This window comes from Plodia interpunctella, chromosome 12 (assembly GCF_027563975.2).
Source record: "Plodia interpunctella isolate USDA-ARS_2022_Savannah chromosome 12, ilPloInte3.2, whole genome shotgun sequence".
NCBI lineage: Eukaryota > Metazoa > Arthropoda > Insecta > Lepidoptera > Pyralidae > Plodia > Plodia interpunctella.
Window position 1 is genome coordinate 7,713,968 of NC_071305.1, and position 12,723 is coordinate 7,726,690.

At 34.1% G+C, this 12,723-nt stretch overlaps 1 protein-coding gene across 3 annotated transcripts in view; it reads right to left on the reverse strand.

Moving 5' to 3' along the window:
- The window catches only part of ASPP (Ankyrin-repeat, SH3-domain, and Proline-rich-region containing Protein), a 275,934-nt gene that overhangs the window by 179,161 nt on the left and 84,050 nt on the right, over positions 1–12,723 (reverse strand). For 2 of the 3 annotated variants that reach the window (XM_053752603.1, XM_053752606.2), the window contains exon 4: positions 5,073–5,162. In XM_053752603.1, the coding sequence (XP_053608578.1) occupies positions 5,073–5,162 (90 nt within the window). Of the gene's footprint in view, positions 1–2,828; positions 3,152–5,072; positions 5,163–12,723 lie in introns of those variants that run through there. The other variant, XM_053752605.1, reaches the window with a different exon arrangement.

A 12,723-nucleotide genomic window follows, 5' to 3' on the forward strand; every position in this document is an offset into this window, starting at 1 on the left:
ATCGAAACCTAATGCATTTTTTTTATTCTATCTATTAATGTTGCGAAAATCAATAGGTTTTTTTACTTAGGTATATCAGCTATACCTAATATCAAAATATTGTTGATGAAATTCGATAACATTAATTAATTCTTACTTATGCAATTTATTAATGCCACAATCATCACGTATTTTGAGTTTTATATGTGATGCCATGCGGAAGTATTACGTTTCTGTTTGGATATTTGAATACTAAACAAATTGCTAACAAGTTGCACAATAGCATTTTTATTTTCTTTATTTTTTAAAATCAAAACTATTCCCTGCCAATCCAAATCGAATTAATTCGGAACTACAAACATTTTTTCAATGAAGTTTTAATTATTTCGATGTAGTATGCTTTTTAATGAGAGTTGATAGACAATAATCTTATTTTCTTATTTATACAAAATACATAATTATATGTATACTCTCATAAACAAGAAGACGTAACAACAAAATTTTATAATTACACAGAAAGCTTAATAGAAGTGATAATGAATTTGAATTTGCAAGTAGTTGGGAAATTTATGCTTATTAATTTTGAAAATTTGTAAACAACGTTTCAATTTGTTATGGGCATATTACGTGGAAAGAATTTTATGCGGGAAACACTAGATCATCGTGAGGTATGAGGTGCAGTGGGCAAGACTGATTATCGTAAGTAGAATATTTTTTTTAATTCACGTTAGCACGTACAAATAGTTTAACAGTATTATATATATATATATAGAAATGTTAAGATGCTGCACTAACCGCTCCGCTTCCCCTTTCAACTTCCCTTTTAGGTGTTGCATTCTTTAGCATTAAGTTAAAAGGTTATTATTATGAATAGTTTCATTAAATAAATCAAAAAAAGTACAGGCCACTGAATATACTTGCCTGTAAAAACCGGAATATCGATTTTAGGGGATGATTGTTGAAGATGGGAAGTGGATGACAATTTTTGATTTATGGATCTTTTCATGTTTTTATACATTGTTTCATAATAGACAAATTCACCATCATATTTTAGGTTGGAACCATGGTATCATCGATCTGGAGATGTAATTTATCAATCGTATCCCAACGCGTTTGCAAATTGCGCAGTTCGTCTAGACTAACGGCTCGTCCCGACTTCGCTCGGGTAAAAGCATAATAAATTATACAACTAGACCTTCCCCAGGACATCACTCTAGATATTTGTGAAAACCATGCAAAAAATCCGTCCGTAGTTTTTGAGTTAAGCGCGTTCATAGTGGCAGATGAGATAACACAGGCTTCTTTTTACAATATGTAATAATAGATTATATTATAAAGAGAATACTGAGGATAATTCTTCAGTAGTACAAACAATGGTAACAGTTTGTATGTATGTATACATAGAAATCTATCGCCTAGTCGTGATTGGTATTCCTCTAAGCAGCGCGCAGCGGCGCGTTGAACTCCTTTGAAGGGCGCAGTCGACACAACAATCTATGGCTCGTGTTTATATACTGCCTGTACCCCGAGTCTTTGCTCCGCTTCTTCTCATCCAGGTGTTTCAAGTTTCATTCCCGGCTGTGACGCCACAAAGCTCAGGGTTTGCGTAAAAATATATTTTGACAATATTTGATGTTTTTGCGTAAAAGTAAACCTTGAAATTTTACGAAGATTCTGATTTGATTTTAGGACTGGCCGCCTTACTGACGTTGACCCACCTTGGGCATAGGTGGGTTTACTCTCAGTTTCTTCCCAAAGAGTCGGGCGCAAACCCAACTTGTGAATTTGTTTGGTTTGGGTGACTGGTCCATGTCTCTTTGAATATGATATTGTTGCCTATCAGCTGTCAATGTATTTCTATCCTTTAATCGCCACGTACAATATTCATAGAAGGATATGGAATAATATTAAAAATACCATCTATGCATTAGCACAGACTAGAATAAAAATCAAGAAAATTTAACACTTTTTATTGAGCTAGTCCAGATTTTTTTTGACTATTTATAAGTTAACTCATAGATTACAGCTTACATCTATTCTATAGAATTTATTATCGTTTTTTTTAAATATAGTTTATAAAATTATCACTTTTTAATACAAAATTTTCACTTTGACAGCCCGTAAAGTGCTTATTACCCGACTGGGGGTCGGGTCATTATGGAAAACGATCTTTTTCTGATCGGCCCGGGTCTCGGATGTTCATCTATATATGTATTTGTTATAAAATATAGTATCGTTGAATTAGTATCCCGTAACAAGTCTCGAACTCACTTTGGGGCTAGCTCAATCTGTGTGATTTGTCGTAATATATTTATTTTATCACTGTACCGGTTAGAGATAAGAGATTTTTCACAGGCAAAATTTTAATTTTGTTCCTCAAAGTTGCGCGCGCGCCTACTTTCCAAAAATAACATAGCGCGGTGTGGGCGAGCTGCCTCCAGACCAATAGAATTCACTCACATGTGACGTTATCCGAGTTAGAATTTCATCAACGAAGCCTTATCTTGTACGGCCAATGCATTTTATATGACTTTTTTTTTAAATCTTGGTTTCTGAAGATTTCACGAGGTTAAAAAAGGCAAAATTTTTGCCACACCTTATTATCTTAACTATTAATTTATTCCAACGGGAAATAAATCAACTGCCTACACAAAAAATATCTGACAATTACAACTTTTTTCCAATTTAACTTTTTTTGTGTCAAATTCCAAAACTATTGCATGCAAAAATCGACCTTGACATCAAGAGCGATACAGTCGATTTTCCCATCTCTGTGACATCGTTACTTCATATAAAACTGCCTGTAAAAACAATATTGATATCCCGTTACATAGAACTTTAGTACATACCCTTTAGTTGAAGATAACGAATCACTACTTGGGCCACACTCAACACAGAATCACTTTCACAAACTAAAAGCCAAGTAGGCTTCACTACACAATCTTCTATAGCACCGAAGCTTGCAATCAGCATCCGAGATGAAGGCTGTATATCCACACTTTAGTCACACAACAACACTGACACTCCACTTAAAACACTTTCAAAACTACACATAAACCGTTGCTAATTCAAACTTACTGATTTGAATAACATTCCCTTAAAATCGAGTTATTTCGCGTGAAACACACGCTTAGTGGCGGTGCTAAGTTAAAACTAAGTTAAACCCGCTATGAACGACCGTTGGTCCAGTTTGGTGTCGGTTAAACAGCATACTGTTTTACCGACGCGGGATTTGTATACACATCCCGCTCATACCTTCCGCGCTAGACAGAGACAACGATATGTTGTAATGTTACAACCTGCGTCTGCGCAGAGAGGCTCCACAACAGGTGAATCGTGCGTTAGTGTGCGTCTGTCGAAACACGATTTATTCGTGTGTGCATTCTTGATTGTAGTAGAATGATAACGTAGTATTTTATCAATCTTTAATGTGTTTCTCGGCCCAATTAAAATTTTAGATCAGATCACGATTCAATTATATATGTATACTAGATAAAAAGTACCCTATGCGTTATTCCAGTTTATATTCTACCCCCATACCAAATTTCATAACATAGTAGATTTTGCGTGAAAAATCACGAGAACAAACATACACACATACGTCCTCACGAACTTTCGCATTTCCAACCGGGAAATCGCTCAGAGAGTCATTATTAGTGGACCAAAATTTATTATAATGTCTCAACATTACTTGCTTAAACTTTAAACCTAGATCACATCGCAAATTCTAATCTAAGGTACGAATATGAAGGTATACATAGGTATATATATAGGAAAAAGTAATATCATAGAAACTTAAAATCACTATTTTTATAATTGAAAAAACAAAGATAAATCTTTGATTTGCTTGTACGCGATTGCTTTGTAACAATTATGTTATATTCGTACGTGTGATTATTATTTCTCCAAAACGACAGATCTAACAATTTTACTTAATTTCGTATATCGAATTTTCGTATTTAATGGTCTTCATCAGATCCATGATAATATAATTCGTTTCCATACAAAAAAAAAACAAACAATTATATATTATGTATCGAGCAAAGCTCGGTCGCCTAACTTGTATACCTAAATAAAGTGTATATAAATAAATACCTTCGACAATAAAAGTTCTAGATTTATTTCTACAGACATTAGCATTCTGAGACATCGGTATCCGGCTTGGCCGTGGCTACAAATTCACTTTGAGTTTATTGTCTCGGGCGAACGTTTAAGACTTTGATGTAGAAAGGGCATGAACTTATTTATAGATGTTTTGAATGAATTTATTTATACATAGAACCATAGATAAAAGAAATATGATAGAACAATGGTGGTATATATAGCAGTGATATTGCAATCATACATTTTTCGCACAACCACTGTTACAAGTTTCAAACTTGATAAAAATATATGTAATTTCCAAATTAACACTCAGTCACCGTAGTTCAATGCTCCCCAAATGCATATACAGTACAGATTGCATAGAATTCTATGCAATTCTATGCGTATAATTATACGCAATGCTAGTCTAGACTAGTCTCTAAAACAAAAGTAAAGACAATTTCCTAAATGATCAATCTCAATATTATTTTTAATGAATGTTGCCTTTTACAAAAGAACACGAAGCCCGTATTAATTTTAGTTTACCAAAATCCTATTACAAAATCAGTTACATGATTGGCCCAGCAATAGTCCTTGAGACAAAGCGAAACAAACATCGCATCAAATTAGATTCAGCGGATATCTATTACGCGTGACATTTGAAGGGGGAGAAAAACTAATAACCCGGGGGCAATTGGAGGCAGTGACGTCATTAGTCTTGTCACGATCGGCGGCAAGCAATTACTTAGCGAGTATTTTAGGAGCTAGTTTAGGTGATTGTTTTTTATAAACAAAAACACACACATTTTGTAACACACTGGAACTCGTAATCCTATAGCTACTTGATTGGATAAAAAGATAACTGTATAAAGGTATTTAAATAACCAAACACAAAACAAAACTTTTCGCATTGACACGCAGCCAACCAATCACCGTGCGGTATTGCAATGCGACTACAACTATACCGCATTGTGATTGGTAAAAATCAGTATAAATACGCTCGTACTCACCAGAATCCACATATTTGAGCACGAACTGCACGTCAGGTCCTAACGCTAGAGCCACTTCCAGAGGTAACTCCGTGTCGCGCAACACGTGAACTGAAAATAAAATATTTTATTAACAACTGAGTTGTCTTAGAGACATTGAACATGTAATCTCAGGGCGAAAAAAATATTCACAGCAATGGATAACGAAATAGAAGCAGATATTCAAAGAAATCTAGAGCAAAAAATTACAATCAAATAGGTACGTTCCCAGACAAACAGACGGATCACTTAAACGAGCGTCTCTCTCTCTCTCTCATCTTATAGTGTTTTCCGCGTTGCTTCCGAGCTCTTCTCGTAACCCAAGGGCCGCTTTACTACTTTTTACAAGCTTTTATATAACTGTGTTATAAACTATGTTAATGTGGGTAAAATGTTGAAAACCTGCAATGTAACTGCTTATTTCATTATCAAATAATCCTTTATAAATTAAAATGTGAAATGATTTTATCTCATAAGAATATTGCGACCTCTCAAGCATTCAAGAATATCTCTTGAGATCGTTTCGTAACCATTAAAATATTTTAAAAAACCTCTTCTTAAGTTATCGTGCAAGACAATCGCCTTTGTGTTATCATCGAAAATTGTTTAGCTAAATAGCCGAAGAAAAATGTCTCGGTTTGTTCCCTTTGCTTCCATGGGATTAAGTTTGGAGATACTCGTAACCAAGAGGCTAATAGTGAAGTGATCCACAAATATTTAATTACGAATTTTTAAGTTTTTGTTTTGTGTCGAGTGCTTACAGTAATTTAATTTAGTTAATTAAATTATAATCATTATATTGTATTACAGTAGCTTTAATAAATAAAGTGTAATTTCTTTGCGAAAAATAAAGATCTTTAATTGAGACGTAGGTCTGAACCTCTGGATTTTCAAGCGTGTCTTTGTGCCACGAAAAATAGTCTAGACCAATCTTACACCTATGTATTACAATGAAAGGAATACAAACTAAAATTACATATCGTCTAATTATTGTTACTCCACTAAGATATACTAATTAGGTAACAAACTCGAAATTAAAATTCAAATTAAAAAATCCAATCTTTTATCAACAAACAGGTAGGTAACAGAAGGAACACACTTTTAAAGCATTTGAATAAGGCCTATTATGAGGACACAACAGCACCCACTCTTTGTGAAAGTAAAAGGGTCGCAAATTCAAAATAAAGGGAAACTGAATTGTGGTGACACAATACGCTTTCAGTAATGGTGACAAAGTTGATTTCCACCATTTTTATAATATTCGGTCAATTAATATGACTTTTATTGTGTACTATCTCAGTTTTTCTTTCTCTTTTTCGAAATGGAAAATGTTACAAGAAGATAAAGCAAATATAAAAAGAGATAACAAAAGAAATGGTAAAGCTATAGGTGGCCATATATTTATTTTATCAATGGTGGCCATTCAAAGCCTTATAAAATGTACCTATGTATTTTTGTGATGGTGTGGCGGCCCTCTTGTTATGGCGACCCATAGGCAACTGTCTGTGTTGTCTATGCTTAAATCCAGCACTGTCCCGATCATTTCTAAATAATAATAAATCGAAAACTGTGATGGCCACCAAAATACGTTTAGCTAACTGAGTCCACATTGTATTATAGAAAACTAAATATAATACTCGTCCTTCTTCATAGTCGTATTCCTCATGGCTGAGGGTCGTGGTCATTATGTGGAATGAAACACACACAACAACTTTCTTGGCATTATTAATGGAGTGGTTTGCCATTGCCTTATCCATTTCACACACAAGTTAATAACAATCAACCGGTGCGCAGGTTTCCTCACGATGTTTTCCTTCATCGGAAGCAAGTGGTGGTCGATGAAAACTATACATGAGTCAAATTGGTATACAAACTCATGTGGCACGAGTAGGATTCGAACCAAGGTCATTTCAATCCACAGGCGGGCGTCTTAACCATTACACCACCACCGCTTCCATAATACTCGTACTTTGTTCTAAATTCTTTGTCGCGTGTGGCCCGGGTTTTTTTCTTTCTCTTTTTGATGATCTGTGAGTGTTGCGTAATCATTTATCATTTCATTATACTTAAATAAATAAAAAATATAAAAATGTGATGACGGCGCTTGTGTGCGGGTGCAAAGCGCCTTAACCTATTCAAATAAAACACTTTGACAACTGGCACCGCGGTCCGAATATTTCGACCCGTGGATTTCACGTTTAATAGCAGTTCCCTTGTACAGTAAACACGGGATGATTTATGTGTATCTGTAACTGCAGGAATGTTATTAACTAACTAGACAACAAGAAACCAGTTACGAACACAAACAATATAAATTAGCGCGCAGTTATGACGAAGGATATTCAATGGAACATGCCATTTTGGGCTTTATTAACATAGATATTAAACATCGACCTTTATCTTCCTACCTAAATAGGGGGTCTGATATGGCACAACAAATAAACCAACCAACAGACAAGCATATATATTACATATTCTAAACCGTAATTCAATAACGACATTGAATTACGGTTTAGAATATGTATTTTCTAAATCTTCGACTATTAGGTATTTTTTTTTTTAATTAATAACAGTAACAAATTATGAATTAAATATAATAGTTTTATAATATTAGAATGGTATAGAATATTATAAGTAGTCTTTAAAATCAAAAAACTAGGTATATCAAATGTACAAAAATACCTATAAAGGATTGGTTCTAATATACATACCTATTTGGATAAGCTAGGGTTCGCGACACTAATTTGAAATCCATAGAATTACTTTTGTCTAATAGTTAGGACTCGATAATTAACAAACAATTTAGTAGACAACCCTATGTGGAACACAAGATTCCTGTATGTTAGTGTAATTCACGGTCGCATAAATGTTTTACTACCTCGCCATAAAACGCCTCTTAACTAATGATTAAGACAACGAAGCTCGCAGTACAGTGCGTTATCAGAAAAAAGAATTGCTTTTAAGTCCTGAAATAATACGTAATGTACATAAAACAACTAAAGAACAGTAACAAGTAAATTTGATTAGAGCCCACCGATGTATAAAATAGGTGCAAATTTTAAAGGGTATAATAAAACATATATAAAAATTGTACGAGTAGGTACCTATTGAGAGATTAATTATTATGTGTGACGTATGATTCATGATTGTGACGTAGCCAAAAAGTTATTTTCAATGATATTACAAATTGCACTGTATAATTTATAATTGTCCATTTATAATTACATTACACAAAATCTAAAATAAAAATAGTTACCAGTGTTTCCCGCCCTAGAATTCGTATTAGGCGTGTAAGCAACAATAACATTCCCAAAAAGGGTTGAAGTCGGTAGTAAACTCACATCGATCTTCGAAATTTGAGGCCCTCGACTTCGGGGAGTTATAATGTAACTAAAACTATGCAAGGATGCGAGATAGAACGCCTATAATAAAAGTAATGGCAAATATTTCAAGCGGCAACGTCTTAAATTATGTGTAACAATTTTCACAGGAAACATTGTTGCAGACTGCATCGGTTATAGATTTTTACGGCGATAAAATGATAAACAAAAGTAAAATGATCATTTAATGTGAAAAGGAAACAGTGAAAGGTTCTCACGCGAATAACATAGTATTAGCTACCCTTCGCTGGCGTCGCGTGCTACTTTCTGACCTTAACTTCGAACAAAGAGTTGATTATTTAGGAAATTATAGTTATTACGAAGTAATTTGCAATTCAGTTGAAAAATTATTAAGGAGATGTCATTCTTGATGACGTTTAATCATTTGTTATTTCATATTTTTTGATGCTCTGCAATAGTAAAAAAATAAATCTCGATTGACCACGGAAATCGGTAATTGGTTCATTTTTTTTCATGAAATAAGAGGTACCTTAAAAATGGTGCTTGATTTGAAGAAGTCGTAAACAAAGTCTATATCTGAGTAAACGAGAATCTGTTGATATGCGTATGCCAATTATTGAGAAAAAGTAGGGAAACCCGGAAAATGCTCCAATGAGTCAAATATCAAGTAAGAGCATGCTACGTTGCGCTCCGTTGCGACGGCTCCTTTTTTTCTGTAGGTTTGACATTGACGTGCATTGATGTACGTCGAAATTCTATACAACTTATATGTTGCTCTGCGTTAATCCAACGTGACGGAAGACGACGGGGCGCAACATAGCAAATGGGACCTAGCCCTAAGGTGTACAATAAATAATAATAAATGACCTCTTAACTCCCAGTTCCTTTGGCCGCAATCGGTCGAAGGGCGAGCCGATAACAATCTTGATTAATTTCACGCAAAAACATGACCCTCTCCTTGTTATTAAGCCTTTGCTTATGCAACTCGCTATAATTACTTACTAGTGGAATGACCATTTTATTATTAGTTCGTGTTGGTTTTCATTTCTACTTATTTGAAATGAATAAATTTCACTTATCAGTCTTATTGTTATTCTCTCATTTTGCATTCGAGGCTGTGACATCGCGAAGTCCGGGTCGGTCGGTCGAAATTTACAATCAGTCCTCTGCCTGTCGTCAACCATCCTTGGGAATGCTACTGTTACCTGTCAGCTGCCAATGCTATGTCTCTTAGCCTCATGCAACGTCCAATGGAGGATATGAAGTGATCCTATTTTTGAGCGGAACTTCAAGACTTTGATTGCAATGTGCCAGTGAATATAAATTACTAGTGGCCGAATCACAATCAAATATTGTAGCCTATGTTACTCCTGAAAGTTTCGTCTGTCTCTGAGCCAAACATCAAAATCGTTCCAGCAGCTTGAGTATATTCATAACAAATAAAAATACAAATCTTCTGTCTTTATAATATTAGGCAGTAACGGCCCATCCCAGCTTTACTCGGGTAAATCCATAATAAATTACACCTAAACCTTTCTCAGGAATCTATCTTAAATTATATAATAGGATATTTAAAGATCTAAGCATACGTAGGGACAGACAATGAGAACCTTCTTTATTTTATACTATGTAATGATAATGATGGATGAGGGACCAGGACCGGATTATGCACAGTTTGTGCCTGAGGCCTAAAACTCTGTGGGTTTGTATGCAAGCTAAGATTACAAATTTCAATGTAGGATTTCCTTTTTTTTATATTGTTTTGAAAAAAGATATATATAATCTTAAATACCCGTACATCAAAAGAACCGCTTTAAAGACAAATAAAACTAAAAATTAAACTTACTCATTAATTTATTCATAATCGTGCTGTTTGCTGTATATGTAATTGATTTATGACATTATTACGTATGTTTTGTACATTTCGCTTTTTATTTATATATATTTTTTTTTGTGTAACAATTTTCAATGATTTTATTAGAAATACAACTTTTATTTTATTTTATTTCTTCATTCAAATTTTGACATTTTTAATAATGATGTAAATTCGTCCTCCTAATTATTAATATATGAATAAGACCTATATTTGTTAATTGACGTCCTTGGAGAAAAGGCTGCGGTGAAGTTTGTTGCGCCGCTTCTTCTTCACCTGCGCTTTGGAAGCCGGCAGTAGATTTAGTTTAAGTAATTTTTTGACGTCAATAAGTGATGTATACCGTCCTAAATTGAATTCACTAAAGAGTTTTGAATTTGAAAAATTTGAATTCACACTTGAAAAATATAGCGGTAATCGCGATAACATAATAATATGTACAGTCAAGCTCATATCAAGTTTATCTTAATGGATCTTTACTCCATGAATTTAGCAATAGGTTTGGGTATATTGATGTGCCGTTGGCTGTATTTTGCAGTATCAATTTTGATTAATTCAAGCAAAAACAGGCAGTTTGTTTTGACAGCAATGGCAGTGTTTGTTTTTAATTTCCCGCCATTTTCCTACCGGTTAAAGTACGTTATAATGGCTCATGAAGGATGGATATTATGAGAAACATTTGATCTACGCATATTAATACTCACGTATTGTCCCCAGTCAGGTCAAATGATTTTTTTTTCAGATTGACCTGAGTCTTTGTTGTTTATCTACCTATATTCAAGTAGTACATAATATTTAGCTAAATATAGCTAAATAATATAAATAACGCTCACCGAAAGATACTACATACATTTAACTATATATAATAAGATTTGAAATTTCACTGTATAAAGAACTGGGGTATAACAACTTTAATAATTCCGAAAAGCATTTAAATTTCGACTGGTCCGTACTCAGCCACAACTTTTAAATAATTAAGCAAATAATTAAATTGAGATAAAAATCAATAATTGTGTAAATAAGTGACAAAACAATGGGACCACATAAATTAAGTATGGAGATATCGACCTCGAAAGTCGGTGCAGGGTCGGACTCAGACAAAAACGACAGTAAGTGCCTCACGTCTCCTCCATCGCTGTATAATAAACATCACAGGGCTGGAGTTACCAGGTACTTCCTGTTGATATTTTTTTAACTATATAAAAAAAATATACTTCTTAAATTTACATTATTTGAATGGTAAAGGAGTCATAGAATGATATCAAAAAAAATTACAAATATATAAACGTATGACGTACTTATTATAATTATATGACATAAAAAGCGTATGTATGTTTATACATTTTTAGATCATTCTATGATAATAATAAATGAGTAAATGTATGAATGTCCATTGAAGAATATGTATAAAATTTAATAATAGAAACGCAAAAATTATATAAGTAAGGGAAAGTAGTTATTTACGAGAGTTTCTCACTTCCTGTCAACATGGCGTATTCCCATGTTTTACTCCTCAAGATCGGGGTGCGCGTAATATATAAACCCTTGGCTCTGATGTTACCTCTATATTCAGCCGGCTTCCTTACGGTAACCCTGCAGGGTATTTTATCGGTTGTTCACCTCGTCCTATATTATGGCGAGGACTGCACGCCCCATACAAGAGTGGAGTATCTCTCTTTTATGAAAAAGTAACCTAAAACAAACACATTTCTAGCTTCACAGGAGTCACAGAGCAGAACTATCAGAGCAACAAATTTTTACAACAAATTCCCAAATCCATCTCTGTTTTCGGCCATTTGCAGTGTTGTACACGCACTGTAAATATTTATGAGGGCTCGATAATATTCCCCATGCGAAATTGGGGCCAGACAACCCTGAGATAACATTATAAACTAATCTATACTGCTAGCTATATTATCGCAATTGATCGTCAGCGGCATACTTCACAGCAAAGTACTGATTACCAATGATTTTAAAATTCGACCCTTGGAGACCCCGAAAAAGGCCGAGACAGCAATTGAAAGATTATCTTAAAAAGATCTAAAGAATTTTTTTTTCTCTATGCTGAAGAAGCTAAAAAGTAAACAACTTGGCGCCGGGAGCTCACTGACAGAGCGAAATCGAAACACTTGGAGGAGTCAAAGACCCATAAAATGTTGTAGCGCGAAAGGAAGTAAGCAAGTATATATCTTCCATGTATCTTTCGCAGAAGTCGGGCTATTCACAATATAGCTTATCTTTTGCTGTACGCCACACTTGTTGTTTACTTTTACTACCGAAACGTAACGAGTATGTCCGCACTATGAAAATAATGAGGTAAGGAATATTTTAACAACCCTTTTTATATTGTATGTATGCTATTTAAAGTCTTGATACGAATATTAAAACTTGATTGCCAAGTTTCATTTTGTAAAAATAA